This window comes from Pelobates fuscus, chromosome 5, assembly GCF_036172605.1.
Source record: "Pelobates fuscus isolate aPelFus1 chromosome 5, aPelFus1.pri, whole genome shotgun sequence".
In the NCBI taxonomy this organism is placed as follows: Eukaryota; Metazoa; Chordata; class Amphibia; order Anura; family Pelobatidae; genus Pelobates; species Pelobates fuscus.
The window spans coordinates 6,970,269-6,990,727 of record NC_086321.1 but is presented as its reverse complement, the minus strand read 5'-3'; the positions used below and the strand labels follow the sequence as shown (position 1 = coordinate 6,990,727).

At 44.2% G+C, this 20,459-nt stretch overlaps 1 protein-coding gene across 1 annotated transcript in view; it reads right to left on the bottom strand.

The window, feature by feature from the left end:
* The window catches only part of LOC134610562 (von Willebrand factor A domain-containing protein 5A-like), a 180,589-nt gene that overhangs the window by 10,912 nt on the left and 149,218 nt on the right, over positions 1-20,459 (bottom strand). Inside the window, exons 11-19 of the mRNA XM_063453553.1 lie at positions 20,232-20,376; positions 19,570-19,649; positions 17,727-17,841; positions 16,554-16,712; positions 15,826-15,929; positions 10,688-10,896; positions 9,096-9,179; positions 4,707-4,867; positions 3,809-3,935 (exon numbers count right to left, since the gene is read on the bottom strand). Coding sequence (XP_063309623.1) covers positions 3,809-3,935; positions 4,707-4,867; positions 9,096-9,179; positions 10,688-10,896; positions 15,826-15,929; positions 16,554-16,712; positions 17,727-17,841; positions 19,570-19,649; positions 20,232-20,376 — 1,184 coding nt within the window. The remainder of the gene's footprint in view (positions 1-3,808; positions 3,936-4,706; positions 4,868-9,095; positions 9,180-10,687; positions 10,897-15,825; positions 15,930-16,553; positions 16,713-17,726; positions 17,842-19,569; positions 19,650-20,231; positions 20,377-20,459) is intronic.

Below are 20,459 nucleotides of genomic sequence, written 5' to 3'. Positions count from 1 at the left end.
CACACACACACACACACCGTCCGCAGAACACACACACACACACACCGTCCGCAGAACACACACACCGTCCGCAGAACACACACACACACCGTCCGCAGAACACACACACCGTCCGCAGAACACACACACACACACACAGTCCGCAGAACACACACACACACACACCGTCCGCAGAACACACACACACACACACAGTCCGCAGAACACACACACACACACACCGTCCGCAGAACACACACACACACACCGTCCGCAGAACACACACACACACACCGTCCGCAGAACACACACACACACAGTCCGCAGAACACACACACACACACCGTCCGCAGAACACACACACCGTCCGCAGAACACACACACACACACACCGTCCGCAGAACACACACACACCGTCCGCAGAACACACACACACACACCGTCCGCAGAACACACACACACACACCGTCCGCAGAACACACACACACACACACCGTCCGCAGAACACACACACACACACACCGTCCGCAGAACACACACACACACACACACACCGTCCGCAGAACACACACACACACACACCGTCCGCAGAACACACACACACACACACCGTCCGCAGAACACACACACACACACACACCGTCCGCAGAACACACACACACACACACCGTCCGCAGAACACACACACACACACCGTCCGCAGAACACACACACACACAGTCCGCAGAACACACACACACACACCGTCCGCAGAACACACACACCGTCCGCAGAACACACACACACACACACCGTCCGCAGAACACACACACACACACCGTCCGCAGAACACACACACACACACACCGTCCGCAGAACACACACACACACACCGTCCGCAGAACACACACACACACACCGTCCGCAGAACACACACACACACACACACCGTCCGCAGAACACACACACACACACACACACCGTCCGCAGAACACACACACACACAGTCCGCAGAACACACACACACACACACCGTCCGCAGAACACACACACACACCGTCCGCAGAACACACACACACCGTCCGCAGAACACACACACACCGTCCGCAGAACACACACACACACACACACACCGTCCGCAGAACACACACACACACACACCGTCCGCAGAACACACACACACCGTCCGCAGAACACACACACACCGTCCGCAGAACACACACACACACACACCGTCCGCAGAACACACACACACACACCGTCCGCAGAACACACACACACACACCGTCCGCAGAACACACACACACACACCGTCCGCAGAACACACACACACACACCGTCCGCAGAACACACACACACACACACCGTCCGCAGAACACACACACACACACACACCGTCCGCAGAACACACACACACACACACACACCGTCCGCAGAACACACACACACACACCGTCCGCAGAACACACACACACACACACCGTCCGCAGAACACACACACACCGTCCGCAGAACACACACACACCGTCCGCAGAACACACACACACACCGTCCGCAGAACACACACACACACACACACCGTCCGCAGAACACACACACACACACACACCGTCCGCAGAACACACACACACACACACACCGTCCGCAGAACACACACACACACACACACACCGTCCGCAGAACACACACACACACACCGTCCGCAGAACACACACACACACACACCGTCCGCAGAACACACACACACCGTCCGCAGAACACACACACACCGTCCGCAGAACACACACACACCGTCCGCAGAACACACACACACACCGTCCGCAGAACACACACACACACCGTCCGCAGAACACACACACACACCGTCCGCAGAACACACACACACACCGTCCGCAGAACACACACACACACCGTCCGCAGAACACACACACACCGTCCGCAGAACACACACACCGCATTGAGGGGTGCAGTGTGTGGGGGGTAGGCGGTAGGGGTAAATATAAATTACAAAACAAACACAAAAAAACGATTAATTCTGTATCCCCCCCCCTACCTTTGGTGAAGGGGGGGGGGGGGGGGGACACAGCCATCCCTGGTGGTCCGGTGGCAAGTATGTTTCTAGCAGCTGGGAAGCAGCTCCCCTGTCCTCCCGCACGATGCTGTGTGGAGCGTTGCCATGGTAACGCACGGCAACGCTCCACACAGCATCACACGGGAGGACAGGGGAGCTACTTCCTAGAGCCCTCCCCCTGCCCCCCCGACACGGAAGCAGAGCCAGCGGACCCTGTAACAGATCCTTACAAGTCTCTGGTGTCTGTGAAGCAAGCAAGGGAATTACAGCTTAATCATCTATTCATTTCATTTTCCTCTGTTCGCATGGTTTAAGTGAATCCACTGTGTAAAGTATAGGGGGATTCGGTAGTAAAACCGTTTGTATGATTCCGTACGAATTCCGTGTGTAAAATATAGGTGGCCGCCATTTCGGGACTTTACACGTGTTCATGGCCATCTTGCGCACGAACAGCGGTGTTTGCCTGTAACCGCATGGAACTAAAAACGGATACGCAAACAGGCGAACACCGCTGAGTCCTCCAGACCTCCATAAATTCGTACGGAAACTACCGAACGTCCCACCGTTCGTTAGTTATACTTAATCGTCTATGGGGATTTCAGCGAACCCCGAGATTCGAATGGATGGCAAGATTTTTACCGTGCGAACAGAGACCGACCGCAAGGCCAAAACTCATGGAACTATTTTCGGCTAGTTGGTCTGTGCGGTCGGTCAAAACTTTGGAACTCTGTATCTCCCGAACCATTCATCCGAATGGGCTGATTTTTGGATATATTGTTCTACGGAATGAGAGCTATCAAGCGATACCGGACTTAAAGCTGTACCCCCTGTTTTTGGGGTACATCCAGAACTGGGGTAAAATATTGTACGTTATAATTATGTTATGTGTTTAACTGAGGGGAGGAGACGTGGGGGTGTTACCATGTGTATGATTGGTTGTTTTCATCCTCCCCCTGGGAGTGTCCTGTGTGTACCTTATCCTAATAAAAAGCAGGCTGGGTGTCCCAGTCCTCAGTTCTTCTTGACCCTTCAAAACGTAGCCCTGTCTCGTTCTTGGAAGGGGATTATTTGGGAATATTATTCTGCTCCTGTTACAGCTGAACCGGACTCTCGCTTTGGATATCGTGGATGGGATTACGCCAGCTTTACTTCTCCACAGCAGCTTGCAAGGAAAAGGACGTATCCAACGGCAGATACCCTCTCTACCTGGGTAGCCGTTACAGACCCCTCTTCCGGTGACCTCTGGCCGCGTGCCAACAGAGCGAGCCCAGCGTGCCATCTGTGGCACACATGCCATAGGTTCGCCATCACTGTTACAGTGCCTGGAATAACCTGACACCGTCCCTCCATTCAGGAACAAACCATTTTTCTTAGCAGTTTAAACACTATATAAAAAGGTCCCTGGCCACTCAGACTGCCCACCCAGAGGTGTAGCTAAGGTAGAGATTACACAATTATTTTAGTCATCCGAATTTATACCAGCAATAGGCACTGTGATAGGCTAAACATGATCAGTGACACGTAGCCAATTCCAGCCACCCATTATAGCTTATGTGAATATATCCTTTACAGATATCCAAGCAGCACAGAGAAGGACGGACTACTGGAGACTTTCGTTCTCATTAAAACATTAAAAATGGTTTAACACTGAAGTCTCCTGGTATCGTTTTTACAGACACTACAACTAGCTTTTAAACCTCATTGAAGTACAGTTCCATTAAAAATACCCAAACCCAAGTATATCTTTCATCCGCACCTTTTCCTGTTCCTAATCTTTACCTGCTTTGGATTTGACCCAGGACAGAGCCTTCCCCTCCAGGAGCTCCCACTCATCTCGCTGCTCAGAGGACGAAACATGAAGCCAGATCACAGCGAGAACAGTCGCCCAGACTGAGGCATCAATACTCTGTAAATGACAGACACAAACTTTAATTGCTTGTTTCCCATCACAGAGTATTTTCCCACAAAGAGTGCCTATGTGACATTGCCCACTATCATGGTGGAGGGGAGGTAGAATTATTTACCCACCAAGTTTGAAGTTCACTTTGTATTTACGATTACAGTTATTACCAGCTCCGACATATTTTGCCGCTTTATACAACAACTAAAACAAGACAAAAAACTGACAAATGTTTAGTCGGTGAAGAGGGCCTTGCCCAAACAGCTTACAATCTAAAGGGATGAGGGACTAATACACAGAGGGAAGTGATGGGATCACACGACTGGCCTGTACCAGATGTGGGTGTGTTTGGGGGGGAGGGAGCACAGTGGACGAGAGATGGCAAAAAAGAAAAAGTTATAGTTGATGAGGAGTTAAGGGGTGAGCCGTTGGGATTCTCTGTAGAAGTGTGACTTTAGGGAATTTATGAGAGGATGCAGAGATAAGAGTTAGATGAGGCTTGAGCAGTGAGACTGCAGGGGCATGATCTACATGCCAAAACAGTTTCATTAAGATGAAGAAGTTTTGGTGCCCACAATCCCTTTAATATACTATTACAGCTCGATTATTCAGAGTTTGGGAAATTGATCTCCAAAAAAAGTCTATACATTTTTGTTTTAGCAAATTCATTTTGAAAGTAAAAACTGTACTTGTCTAAAGTCCGTCATTCAAATTAATGAATTGAGCTTGTAGCATGCAGCTGAGATCTGGAATGTTTACCGTAATTTGTACGCTTACCTTTTGAGGGCAAGTTTCCATGAACTTTTCTGAGATTCCCAAAACTGAAGCCAGTTCTGAGCTGGTATTCCAGGAACCGTCGGCATTCTGAAGAGAGATCAGCCTGAAGAGTGGTGGGGTCTCTGGCTTTAATGGGGGAATGACTTCTTTACTTGGAGTCACTGGCAGACAGGAAACATATCTGGTCTTACACAATACATTAGCAGTATCTGATTGGGGTCTATAATCAAACTATGAGGAGTTGAGTTTATGGTTACGCTTACTTTATGTGATAGAATCGGAGAGATTAGGAGGAAGGGGAAGTCTAGATGAAACTGAACACTATGGTCACCCAGATGTTGCTCAACTACAACTACAACTCCCATAATTTCTGGTTGTCTACTGCATTCAAACAATTTTGGTAATTGTAGGCAAACATCCTGGATCCAGGAGCCCGCCATGGCCAATTTCCTCAATACCCACATTGGATGACAAATTGAATACCATCTAATACCTCTGCCCTTTTAACTTTAAAGGGACTCAAAAAGGCACCCAGACCATTTCACCTCATTGACTGTCCCAGGTCCCTTAAACCTGCAAACTTTATTATTGCAGTTTTTAATAAACTGCAATAATTGTGGTGGACCCATCGCGCTTCCTAGTAGTACCATAAGCAATTCGCCGGGACACAAGCACTTCCAGCCCCTAGCCGCAGCTTGGCTGGGGTCTTGCCGCCTTTTCCCACCCTGGACCCAACTCCCAGTGATTAGAGCTCTCCTCCAGATATTATAGTAAGCAAAAGAGCAAGTATAGTTGTTCCCCTTCACACATTAGCCGAGACTTAAAGGAACACTATAGTCACCTAAGCAACTTTAGTTTAATGAAGCAGTTTTAGTGTATAGATCATTCTTCTCAGGTTTCACTGCTCAATTATCTGCCATTTAGGAGTCAAATCATCGTTGTTTCTGTTTATGCAGCCATTGTAACACCTCCCTGGCTATGATTGACACAGCCTGCATGAAAAAAAAACTGGTTTCACTTTCAATCAGATGTAATTTACCTTAAACAATTTAATATCTTGCTCTGTACATTGAACTTTAATCACATACAGGAGGAGCAACTTTTTAACATAGCAGGGGTTAGGAAAATCTAGATTAAACAGAATTTGCAATAAAGAAAGGGTAAACATTCGATTAAGTGTTTAGGAACGCTGTGCAACTCACATGAAGGAAGGTGTAGCTAGGGTTAATACACAGTGATTTAACTCCTAAATGGCAGAGAATTGAGCAGTGATTTATACACCAAAACTGCTCCATTAAGCCAAAGTTGTGTTGGCGACTCCAGTGTCCCTTTAATGCTGGCAGTAGACCATTTATTCTGGGTCACGCAGCCTGTTTATGCAAAAGTCCCCTGAAAGGGGTTTCCAACTCAACATTACAGGGTCATCCCTCCCATGATCCTCTGTGCTGGAGAGGCAATCCAGTCCCCTCTCAGGTACAGAGAAAGTTGAACGACAAATGCGGATAAGTAGATTTTTTGGATAATTGGAACTCCTTAAAATCACTACCCATCTGGGTTACCCACTAGGAGAAAGCGTATAAAACACTTTTCCACTGGTATCTCACCTCTCACCCTTAAACACTTCGCCTCAAAGCACGGTACATCATCCAACCAAAGCTGGATTTTCTGTGGAGACACTAGCTCCTTCAAACATTGCTGGTGGACCTGCCCCAAACTCTCAACCTTCTGGAAAAGTATCACAGCTTTGCAAACCAGAATCCTTAACAGAGCATTTCCCAATGGGCACCTCTATTATCAAAGCCCATTGAAACTAAAACAAAACTAGCCTTCAGAATTTCTTTAGCTACAGGGAGATCAATAGCCGAAGTCTGGGCAAACCCTAAAATTCCCGCTCCACAAAATGATTGCTGGGAATATAGTGGAAAGGATTGACATTGATAGGAGGACCTCTCGGGTCCACAATTCACCCAAATAGTTTCATAAAATCTTGGACCCCTGGTTGGAAGGAGACACGTCTGGTAGCTTTTTATTGACTACTTTCTCCTTTACCCATTGTCAGGGTACCTGAAGTCTCTACCTCTGAGAGAGGTAGAGACTTAGAAGTTTATCCGTCCAGAAGGTCTGTTTCCTCTGTCCCTCGCGGTCCTTCCGGCCATTTACACGCCGGCCGCGAGGGATCCACTTCCTTTTGTAACACGACGCCCAGCAGTCGACGTCATGACGCCAACCCGGACCGACCTGTCACTCAACTGTCTGGAGACTAATCAGGACTCGGAGGCGTGTCTACTCTCTTGAGCCAGGGTATTTAACAGTGCTTCTTCCATTTGCTCATTGCCCTGTCGTGGTTCTAGCCTGTCTAGTCTCGCAGTGCTCTTGTATTCCAGTTATCCTTTTGGTTCCGACCCGGCTTGTTTGTATTACTCTGCTTATCTCTGTTACCCTTTTGACTCGGCTTGTCCCTCGCTTACCTGTCTTCTCGTTCCCTCGACCTTGGCTTGCCTTTGACCATTCTCTCTATCTCCGTACGTTAGTCCGGCCATTCGTACCTATCTACTGTCTGTACTCTGCGTGTTGGATCCCTGTCCCGATCCGGACACCCATACCGGAAGTCAGGAGTAGGTAACCTTTGGCACTCCAGATGTGGGCTACTTATACCTTGAGCATTATAGAAGATGTAGTCCACAACATCTGGAATGCTGGAGGTTCCCTACCCCTGCTCCAGATTGAGGAACCAACACCGTGGTTAATATGGACTTCTTGCCATCCCCTCCCCCTTTCAATGGATTTATCGCCAGCGTAAAACCATCCTCATCCTCATCCTCCCACCCCTTCAATTTTCTCCACCCTTTTATTTTCCTCTGTTCTTCGCACACAAACATTTTAGACCAATTCCTTAAAATATATATATACTCAACATGTAGAATGGGGGTCGACCACACTACAGATTAATTCATACACCCACTTTACTCCAATTATCCTAAAAAACAAGGTACGGTTTTACATCAAACCTGAACTTTTATATCTGACACGCATCTCCATTATAAGGGACTCAAATCTTCAACTTTAGAGTCTATGGTCAGTGCCAGGGCCAGGTTTGCCCTTAAATGAGCCTTGGCTTATAGACTGACCCACAGGTCAAAGAATCAAGATATCAAAGTATGTATCTTCCTATTACACTAATGGGTCTACCAGTCTACCAGTCTACCACACAGGACAACGTGTAATACTGTAGTGCTTAGAATGTAATTTAGGCTCCCAGCTTCCCTTGGCACTCTAAAATAAAACTAAACAAAAATAACTTAACCCCTTTCTTTATTCTAAAATTAGGAATAAAGCATTCGGAGGCTAATGCGAAACATAGGGAACCATTAGAAGGCCATTGTGCATGCGCAGCAAACACCACACTGCGCCAATCAGCATCTCCTCATAGAGTGTTACTATATCTATGTCACTCTGAGGAACGCTCAGTGCCTCCATGCAGAGCGCGAAGACACCGAATGTTAGTTTTCTACACTGAACTAGCAAGTACCTCTAGTAGCCATCTGAGAGACAGCCACTAGACGCGTTTCTAGGCAGTAACGTAAACACTGCCTTTTCTCTGAAAAGGCAGTGCCTACATTAAAAAGCCTGCAGAGACTGACTATACTCACCAGAACAACTACATTTAGCAGCACCCACACATTAAGCTGTCCAAATGATAGAGTACAACAGATACAAAGGTCTTTCCATTAGAACAGAATGAACAAGCCATACATCATTTGGAGAGGAAAGCAAGCTGGTAAAGTCCTACTGACATTGTGTTAATGATGCAGCACACAGAGGCAAACAAAATATAAATAGATTGATAGACAAAGACAGACACTGTGGCAACAGTGTCACCATCCACTTCTCCAGAGAAAAAGGCAAAACCAGTAATCAACTTCCAGAAACCACTAAAAAGCCAGATAAAACCAAGGACAGCATGGGAACTCGTGCTAAAGCCCCAAGTACCAGCGGTAGAGCAGAACGAGTTCCAGCATATGAAGCGAGGCAAGGAGACAGGGAAGTAGACACAGAACTGGTTCAATGACATTTACCCATGCCACAAAGTTAATTTTCTTTGGTATGGCTCCCGTCCACACAGGTCTACAATATCTGAAGGAGGTGGGAATGTACTGAAAGGTCTTATAAGTGTTCCCAGAGTTTTAAATAACATAATAAAAAAGGAAAAAAACATGAACATGCAGTGGAGTATCCATCCAATTAAGCCTGTAACAACTACTATTTACATTGGTTCTGTGGATATTAAATCTAACAAGATTTTACAGTTTCCGTGTCCCTGCTCACACTTTATAACTATAGGAGTTTTAACATTTTCTTTAGAAGAAAATGTTACACATGCAAACTCACAATAAACATCAGCCATCATTTTTGGGCCTGGAGCATCACGAGCCGCCATCCTCACTGGTGGATAGGAGCCCCCGCTCATTAAAACTGAAAGAAATGAAAAACAAAAAACAGTTTGAAAGTGATGGAAAATTGCAGATCATAGCTTTAGTGAAGGAATACATTTAATTTTAATAATGACACAATGTAAAATGTGATTTCCTTATTTACTGCAGCTCCATTGCAGGAAACCATATAAACATTAACCGATCAGAAAGAAAAAAAAAAAAAAAAAAAAAACCCCCCAAAACAAACAGGACCTACAATGCCTCCTCAATGAAAAATCAGGAACAAGGAAATTGTCCTCAATTCACCCCAGAGCCTAGGAATTCCATAGGTGCACCACATTGAGTTTGGGAGTGTAGTCCGGAGGCTGTAATGGAGAAGTTCTTTGACTCCAATGTCCATCAATATGTGATCTATTCTTAAGTTAGCTTCTCTCGACTAGAGATCCGCATTTGCATTGCCCAATTGACACATGCACTTTTGGGCCTACTTTCTGAATTCATTGGCATCTAATGGAGTGCCCCTTGACAGGGTTGCATCTGCCAGATATAGTATCTCAGGTCCACTCAGAGCCACATAAGGGACCATAGTCTGATCAAATTCCAGTGTTAGGCTCACCTTGTCCGGTAAAGCCACTCTCGGGCACTCTGCTCTAAGGTAGTCTTTCCTTAACAATAAATGGAGAAAGTCACTATAAGCTCTGGACGGGAACAGCTTCCTGACTGGAGATGGTGAAAACTGGACACGAACAGCCAGGGATCCAGGATCACCTCCCTGCAGATCTATTATTGTCTTGTGTGTGGGCTCACCCACGAAAGAGTAGGAGTAGTGGACCTATTTAGGGTTATGGCGGGTATCTTCTAATCCATAATTTGACGAGAATTACTTCACTTGCAATAAATCTTGCCTAGTACAGTAAAGGTGGGGGGAGGTGGACAATAGTGCACACGAAAAATTAATCAGATATAATGGAGTATAACCAAGAATGCTCTCTGGCACTATAGGGTATCCATATTGTGTGATCGCTAATACAAATGTATAGTACCTTAAATTGGAAGTGACAAATGGGGCATGCGCCTACGCACCAAAATGGGGGACAAGAGCAGAGCCGGCATAAGTCTGACATAACATGTAAATGTGCAGGGGCTCAATATAGTGAGGAGACAATAGTCTGTAAGCTGGTATAGAGTTGCAAAGAAAGGAAGTCTTCCCTGTGAGGAAGCATTTTATATCAGTTTTTTTCTGGTTTCTGATTGGTTAATCTTTATTTGGTGTGTTGCAGTAGAGCGAATATGAAGTCTCCTGTCATGATGTAAAATTGCTGGTTGTCCACAGTGCATGGTAACATTACAACCATCATGATACTAAACCAGCCAGACTACATAGTCTAACAGATCAGGTTATGATGGATCCTCAGATCTATACAGAAGATATTCTGTATTCCTCACAACTGTAGTTCCCCCTAGCCGCACTTCAAAAAGTGTTATAATGGGGGGGAGAAATTATTCTGGTTAATCTTGGCTGGTGACTAATTTTTTGGGATTTCTTACATGGAGTTGGGATATACGAACGCACAGGAGGACAGTCCACAGGCTGCTTGGTTTCTTTATTGACGGCCACGTAGGCTGTGAGAGTGGAGATCACACCAGACTGGATGCTGGTCTCCAAGATGCTCTTCTTCACTTCATCTGAATCAGATTCTAATCCGTTCTCCAGATTGGAGATCAAAGTCTTGGCAGCAAGTCGGTGGATGGTTGATCTAAGGAGGGTGGGGATTGTAAGACATTTAGAATTGGTCAATTTAAAAAACAAACCACACCCAGTCTCTAGTGTTGTCCTCCAAGTAATCTTAAAAGGAACATTAAAGGCACCAAAACAATTTCAGCTTAACGAAGCAGTTTTGGTTTATAGTCCAAGCCCCTGCAGTTTCACAGCCCTAGTCACACCTCCCTTCATACAACTTACACAGCCCTCCAAAACACTTCCTGTAAAGAGGCATCTATTGTCTACATTTCTTTATTGTCTCCAGCTCTGTTAACAGCTTTCTAGACCCCACAGGAGCCTCCTGTGTGCTTAAAGTTTAATTTACAAAGCCGGTGATAAAAACAATAAAATAAAAAAAATACATATATGTTTTCATGCAGACTGCATCCGTCACAGTCAGGGGAGGTGTGGCTAGGGTAGCATAAAGACAAACAAATTTGATTCAACTTGGAAATGGCAGAGAACGGAGCAGTGAAAGTGCCGAGGTATGATCTATACACAACTGTTTCATAGAGCTGCAGTTCTTCTGATTACAAAAGGAATACAGGAGTTCGGAATAAAAAGATATGCATTCCTTTGGCACTGCTCACCTCTGCCCCCCTATGTCACAGAGGAGACTTCCTCGTCCTATCCAATGCTTAAGAGTCACGTGAGCGGGTTTTACTTTGTTTATGCAGCGAAAGCGCCTCTAGTGGCCGACTGGTAGTCACTAGAAGTGGACTTATCCCTGCAGTGTAAATACTGTGGTTTCTAAATAAACTGCAGTGTTTTATAATACATGGTTAAAAGGACAAGTACATTGCACCAAGACTACAAAGAGTTGGACTAGTCCGGGCAACCCTAGTATCTGTTAATAGGTTATCCTAACCAAGACCCATGAACAAAAGGGTTACAGTGTGACAGCACTCCAGAACCACTAGGGGCAGGTTTCCTATGGCCATGTAAAAGAAAATTCTGTAAGTGGGTATAAAGTCCAGGCATCAAAACATCTCAATAGATTTTTGGGAAGCTACAGCCTCAAAATGACCATTAAATACAATTGCCAAAATTACCAATGTATTAGGTATTTGTAAGAAACATTTATTTTTGTCACACCTATGGTACATGTGACATTAAAAGGCAAGACATTGCAATATAAGGGACGTTATCATTTCCAACATTACAGGTAATCCTAAATAAATGGGCAGTAAGTGCCACTATTTTGCACAATATGAATCTTTTTAAATGACAAATAACTGATGTGAATGAAGTGGGGCATGGGATTACGTGCTGAATAATGATATAAATAAGATCTTACACCAAAAATAACAGCAGGTAGTCTCGTGGTGGGTGTCCATGAAATAGAATGACTATTGATCACACAAAGCACGGCCAATAATGGTGGTTTAAAGGTAATAGGGAGGAGTCGGGCAACTATAGGCCAGTAAGCCTTACTTCAGTAGTGGGGAAAGTGATGGAAACCATGTTAAAGGATAGGATTGTTGAACATCTAAAAACACATGGATTTCAAGACCAGAGACAACATGGGTTTACTTCAGGGAGATCATGCCAAACAATCTTATTGATTTTTTTGATTGGGTAACTAAAATTATAGATCAGGGTGGTGCAGTAGACATTGCTTACTTAGATTTCAGTAAGGCTTTTGACACTGTTGCACATAGAAGGCTTATCAATAAACTACAATCTTTGAGTTTGGATTCGAATATTGTTGAATGGGTAAGGCAGTGGCTGAGTGACAGGCAACAGAGGGTTGTAGTCAATGGAGTATATTCGAAGCTTGGGCTTGTCACCAGTGGGGTACCTCAGGGATCTGTACTTGGACCCATTCTCTTTAATATTTTTATTAGTGATATTGCAGAAGGTCTTGATGGTAAGGTGTGTCTTTTTGCGGATGATACTAAGATATGTAACAGGGTTGATGTTCCAGGAGGGATAAGCCAAATGGAAAATGATTTAGGTAAACTAGAAAAATGGTCAGAGTTGTGGCAACTGACATTTAATGTGGATAAGTGCAAGATAATGCATCTTGGACGTAAAAACCCAAGGGTAGAGTACAAAATATTTGATAGAGTCCTAACCTCAACATCTGAGGAAAGGGATTTAGGGGTGATTATTTCTGAGGACTTAAAGGTAGGCAGACAATGTAATAGAGCAGCAGGAAATGCTAGCAGAATGCTTGGTTGTATAGGGAGAGGTATTAGCAGTAGAAAGAGGGAAGTGCTCATGCCATTGTACAGAACACTGGTGAGACCTCACTTGGAGTACTGTACACAGTACTGGAGACCCTATCTTCAGAAGGATATTGATACCTTAGAGAGAGTTCAAAGAAGGGCTACTAAACTGGTTCATGGATTGCAGGATAAAACTTACCAGGAAAGGTTGAAGGATCTTAACATGTATAGCTTGGAGGAAAGACGAGACAGGGGGGATATGATAGAAACATTTAAATACATAAAGGGAATCAACACAGTAAAGGAGGAGACTATATTTAAAAGAAGAAAAACCACCACAACAAGAGGACATAGTCTTAAATTAGAGGGACAAAGGTTTAAAAATAATACCAGGAAGTATTACTTTACTGAGAGGGTAGTGGATGCATGGAATAGCCTTCCAGCTGAAGTGGTAGAGGTTAACACAGTAAAGGAGTTTAAGCATGCGTGGGATAGGCATAAGGCTATCCTAACTATAAGATAAGGCCAGGGACTAATGAAAGTATTTAGAAAACTGGGCAGACTAGATGGGCCGAATGGTTCTTATCTGCCGTCACATTCTATGTTTCTATGTTTCTATGTTTATAACCCACATGGCACCGTGCAATGTATTTTCAACAGCAAAGGAACACCGAAATCGGCCCTTCTTGTCGGTCTACATGCAAACATGAGATACAGGCTTTGAGGTCAGATGATCTGCTTGTTGTGGTTTAAGATCTAAAAGCCTTTGAGAGACAAAACCATAATCGTCAGGAAGGCAGAGTTCCTGCTTCTACATTTTTGTAACAATTCGAAGATGTTAATATACATCAGTTAACAGACTGCAATGTTCCAAAAAGGCTTAAATGATCTACACCAGGAGTTGTTGGAAGAGTCAAGAAAAACTAAGCACCATTATATTCCCCAAACAGCAATCATACATTTTTACTGAGGATTCAGATATATCAAGTCTTGCAGCCAGTCATGGGCAGAGGTTGCATTTTTGGAATATCAACATGAGAAGTCTTTATCCATCTACTTCTTATTTTTCATTTCTACCTCCATCCTCTATAGCATTACGGTCCATTGTGTCCAATTGATAATTATTGTACCTTCCATGCTTCACCCTTGCTTTGTTAAATGTTTGTTAGTGTTCGAGTTATTGCACGTATAATCTTGTTAATTTATGTTCACTATTTAGACCTTTCACCCATCTGATCTCTCCCATTCCCTTATGTCTTGAAATTGCAAATGTTTTCCCCTCTGCTTTCCTTGATTGATTTTTCACACCTCTCCACCCATAATCGCCTTTTCATCTAACCCCAGACAGCGTCTAAAATAGCTATCATAGGTATTTACCCAGGACAGAGCTAATAAGTCTTGAAGCCAGAGCCATATGCAAAAGTAGAATTTATGTAAAAATCAAGGATTTAATTTTGGCCTCACATCCAGTCTGTTGCCAAATCATGCCTAAAAAAATTGCCCACATTTTCCCCTTCCTTATGCAAGATTCTCCCAAAAGCTTGGCCATGCTCTTATAAATTCTCACATGGACCGGTCAGTCCTTACATTGGCTGCCCACACCCTATAGACATTGATTCAAAATACTAACCTTTCCTCTACCGAGGCCGAGGGCCTTGCGAGACACTGCCTCGCACGACGACCACGCAGGCTGAGGATCATCCACAGGCAGTGGAATCTAACACCTGGATCCTGCACGCAAAGCGGGCTAGCTTCCTGATATATGCATGGTCTGCTAGGCAACCTATTTTATTGTTCATCACATACGGTTCTTACCTTTTGTCTGCCATATCTGGGAAGTAGCTAGACAAACGCCAACACGAGCTGCTAGCGTGATTCTACACAGGACTCACTCAATTTTTTGTGTTGCTGCTTGCTATGCCCTTTAAATTTGGTTCTGTTTTATATTTAGGTATACCTTACACGACACTCCACCAGTACATGGAGTGGAGCTTCAGTGGTTAATCTTGCTTATTGTTCTAAGCTACTACTCAGCATTTCTACTTATGTGTTTATTATTTCAAAACATGCCATTTTCTCCTATGACATTTTATGAGAGACACCCGTTACGCTTACCATATATTCTTGCTAAAATTTCTTTATGTTCAACTATGCACACAAAATAAAGAAAGAATGTAAAACACAAAAATACAACTAACCCTTACCTATAGAAAGGTCTAAACCAGCTCTTCACCAATTAATAGGTACACACCTTCTAGGTCTCTCTGCTCTGCTAGTGACCCTCCTGTCCACTGCTTGCACCCTTACTGCTAATTCTCGCTTGCAGGACATCTTGTGGGTGGCTCCTTTCCTTTGGAACACACTGCCTACCCCTATCAGACTCTCCCCTAGTCTTTAAATGTTCCTCAATACCCACCTCTTCAGAATAGCGTATGGTCTCCCCATGTAACTTATTTAATAAATTAAAAGAGCCCCAATTCCACTCTCACCTTTTGATTCTGCTACTTCCCCTATCGATTTGTTGGCATCTTCCAAGCTTCCCTTCCTATGCTGTGTATTTATATCCCACCTCTTCTAGATGGCAAGTTAATATGAGCAGGGTCCTAAGCAGCCTATTGTTCCTGTAACATTTTGTAATGGTCTCACCTATTGTTAAATTTACTTTTCCCTGAAAAGGGAAATTTCCCTGGAAGCCCTGGACCGCCAGTACCACATCCTTTGAAGGGCAAAAAACAAGCACAGGAAATCTCTACCTCTTGACGTCTGAGAAGATCAAAGAAAATGGTAACGTGTTCTTGAAAGTTTCTTCGTTGAATTTGTACTCAAGACAAACATTCCCATCTGAAGCATCCTCCACCTAAGGCAAAGAATATAAACAATTCAAAGTGGAAGAGACTCTGCATCTATTCCTATAAATTCATAATTTCATCCATCAGAAGCAAGAGTAGATTCTAGGGAAGACCTACTGAAATGCTGGTTAGGGTTCTAAACTGTATACATTATGATGCTAAACAGTTGTCCAGCTGAGCTCTCCAGCGGTTGACCTACAGAATCCTCATATTTGGCAGTCGAAGGAGTTGAGGTTGAAAAATGATTTAGCCTACCATTGTTCGAACGTGTATTGTGTGTATGAAACAGAAGTAATGATGGGGATTTGCAGCAAATCAAACAGAGTAAAACATTTACTCCAGCTGAGACAGATGACTTATATAAACAAAATTAAAAACAATTTAGGGTTATTACTTAAAAAAATATAAAATTTGCATCTTAAAGCGGCAATGTCACCCAACTCCCCACTTTTCAAGCGATTGGAGATAGACCGGGGAGGAGAATTGGGATTGGGGAACTCCACAGACCATCATAACTGCTCCTGCACCAATAACCCTTATTGCCTTCAACGAGCACACATACGGCAAATGGGTGCAACAGAGTCAATACTAGCACATTCTCTACTGCTCACACTGTAACCAGATTGACATACCTTTCCTGTGATTTGGGCATAGACAATGCATCTCTGACCCTGGAAGATGACATCGGGGGTTCTGGAGAGCAGAGTGGCCTTCAAGCCAGTAGGAAGGGTCCACTGCAGAGAGATGTCCTTCACTATGGGCTGTAAGGAACGTTTCAGGGCCTGAAGGACCTGTTGGAGAGATTGTACAGCTGTATTAGTTCTTTGAAATTAGACTATATTTTGAGTGTCCTTAAACAATAAGCACTGGCATAAAACGAACAAGTCAAGCACCCTAACCACTACAACAGCAAGTCTGGAATGCCTTCAAGTAATCAAATCATTTGAGAATGGTCTGACATCTAATTTAGGATCCGCTCCCCTCATCTACGAATGCATTGCAGGTCTTCACTCACACAGAGCTTATGGCTCTCCACTGGCAGTAGTGAGGGCAGGAAGCAGGGGTAGACGTTATTTGACAGAAAGGAATATGAAAACCGACAGAATACGGTCCTTTTGAGATGGACACATACTCTCAGACGACGATAATTACCCAAAGCTCTTTGCAGGAAGTATTCCCTATTGAGAGTGGCACTGATCAGGTTGCCACATTCGTGCCAGTTCTGCAAAATGTAGATTTGTTATATCTTGCATCAAACAATGCGTTGTAGGGGTTTAGTTTTGCCCCTTTATACGGATGCATTGTAATGCTGCACAAACAACCCAGTTTTAAGTCTTACATTCTCCTTATGGGACATATTGCTGGGTGGATTAAAGTCTTCATTATGCTGCTCAGATTTAAGTTAGTTTGGAAAACTAACACCCTTTATGGGGACCATTGTACCCAACACATTGGTTGTGCTTGGGAACTGAGAAATTCCACAAGACCGTTCACTCTATAGGGTTTCCCACCAACACCAAGAGTTAAGCATATGGACATTCCTCTGGGCTGTTGGACTTTAGATTACCCTCCAACAAATTAATTTAAATCAATGTGGAAATTAATAAAAGCGAAACTGCACTATGAATAGTTAAATAAGGAGACATTGCATTATTGCAGTTTTAAGCAAGACACAATAAAACTAAAATGGTGATTTAGAACTGCTCAACCAGTGATCGTGTAAATTTTTTTTTAGCAATATCTACATTTACAGTTCTACAGTATGTGTTACAATGCACATTTATACATTAAGATCTACAGGTTACCTTCCCCTGCATTCTCTCTTTTCCGGTGATGAATTCTGCCGTACCATTACCTGCTTGGGCCATACCTTTTATCAGAGCCGTGGAGGCTCCTTCACCGATCCCAAATGTAAAGCACCTGAAGAAAAACATTATCCAGAGGAAAATTAAATTACAACAATCTGCAGCAACAAAGGACAAAATGCCAACAGCGACCCCAACCTCACATGGTCACCCTCCCCCTAAACATTTGGATATCGTAAGGATAGAATCTTTATGAAATACTAATTTTAACGGTTAGAATTTCACTGAGATACACAACGTATTCCTCCTCCACCTGACTTTCTTAAACTCGAGGCAGAGTCCAAGTCAATTCAGACAGTGACGGATGAAGGGAATTAACTGTCTACGGAGGATCCAGCGGTCTCCTCTACAGATCTCAATGATGCATTCTTGCACATTCAAAAAGAGTACAGCAGCAACATTGGCTCCTGGCACATTGAAGAGGTGCCATGCCCACTGAATATTCACATTTTTTGCCTTGTATTCAGTGTTCGCAATGTTTATTCTCATGATTTTCCTTGTACTCTGTTTCCTCATGTATGTATATGTAATTGTATTGAATGTTAGGGAGAGCTCATACAAACTGGTTCTGTTCGGCTCCTGAACAGTGACCACTACGACACCTCATTTAGAATGTCTATTTAGAATTTTCACACCTCGCAAATTGCAAGGGAAAAGCGGTGCTTGCTTCCCCTGTATGGCAGACGGTTCGTATAACCGAACACCAACCACGTGAAGCATTCATATCTCGGACCGGCATACACATACGGTCTCAGGTACCCTTGTCGGGGATAGTCCTACCCGCTCCCAACAGAGCTATGGTCACTGGCTAGGCTTGTAGCTGTCCAGGAGAGTGCCCTCTCCAGTGGATACCTACCGGAGAGAGAGATGCGTGCCAACAGGGAATCTCTGGAGTGGTGAGTCGGTCTCACGGCCGAAGAGTCCCACTGGCCGCATGGAAGTCCATGTGGACCAGAGGGAGAGGGCGCGCCCATTCAAACTGATTGGTCACCGAAAGCCCTGCAGTGACCAATCAGTGAGGGAGCATTGCACCCTTTCTCCTGATTGGGCGGCGAAACACTTCTCCTCCCTGAGCACAGATTAGTGTAACCGGGTTTCGCACCCTTTCTTCTGATTGGGCAGCAAAACTCCACTTCTCCCAGTGAGTGGATTGGTGCAATTTGGTTTTGCGCCTTTCAGTTGATTGGTTGTAGCTTGGTTTAGGCACAAAATTGTAATTCACCGGACTAAACCAAGCAACTTCATGGAACTAATTTCGGAGATGTGCAGAGTCTCAAGCACAGAACTTTAGACTATGATTTCTCTGGCTCTGTACATCCGATCGCCCCACTATTTGCAGGGATCCTAGTGGGGACCCGGGCTGTCTAGCAATGTATGTTTCAACACTGTAACCTCTTCCCTTCCCAGGGTGCCGAGCCCCAAAGTTTACCCCCCCGCCCCCGATGTAATGTGTCTTAATGTGTGTCCTTGTGTACTGTTGGTATCAAGCAGAGCAGCTGTGACCCCAGCCCCCTGTGGGGGTCTGTGCATAAAAGAAGCCGGTTTACAATAAATTGTCAGCATTTTAACCTTCAGAACTGTGTGTCATCTGGTTACTGCAGGGGATGCAGTGGGGAACTTTTTGCAAGGACTAAGAGCTTCCAGGACTGAGTGCAGTCCGTGGGAGCGCATGGAGCCAAGTCACCTAACCCTGTAAGAGTTCCTGATCAACTGAAGGAAGGGAACTAGCGGAGGTAACTGGCTGCATGTGGTGGCAAACATGAAGGTGTTGAATGGCATTCACCGGTGATTGGCGGCATTCTTTTGAACCTCTGATATCACTTGCTTTGTGTTCCCGACTTCTCCATCCGTGAAGACGAAGAGCTGAAAAGGAAAACACACTGTGGGACACAGATCCACCACAAACATAGGACTCTCACTGCCTAATGAGCAGACTGCCTTTAGGGATCATTACCCAGGTCACAAGTAATTCATGGTTTATGGTTAAACATTTACTCCTTTTATTAACACATTTCACTTATCTCCCCAGTTATGGTTTGGGCTGACATACCCTGCAGATCTAAATGGTTATTTCCGATTTTGTTTGTTGTGGCAGAATTTCCCTTTTGAACGTGTTTATAGCTCAAATTTTAATTGTAAAAAAATAAATAAAAAAAATAACACATTTTAAATCAGTTTTATAAAGGTGATTATAACCATCAGCAAGTTAAATGTGAATTGAAATACCAATATAGTATTATATTATTGTACAATACAATTAAACATGAACACAATTTATAGTAATTAGAATAGTTTGTTTTTAAAGAAAAGATTTACAATATTTAGGATTGCTTTGCCACTTCTGGTGGAATGAGAGCCCTGCGTACATTATGTTGGTAGAGTGACGGCATGTAAATCTAAGTCCAGATCCAATGATAGATAGTTACCCAATCTCTGGGGTGTTACCTGGCGTGGCTGCCCTGGTCTGCCCGCTGTTTTATAGATTTTCTGTAGAGGTTGTAAAATCTCAGTTCCTCCCAAGTCAGCCTCCATCTCCGAAACCTTTTTCACAGCTTCATCCATCGACACCTGTGTGTACTCCATGCTTTCCCTGGGAGGATAGAAACCCAAGTGATTTGTGAAATAGATAATGCTTAAACTGCAGCAGCCATCCATGGACCTCAACAGCACGGG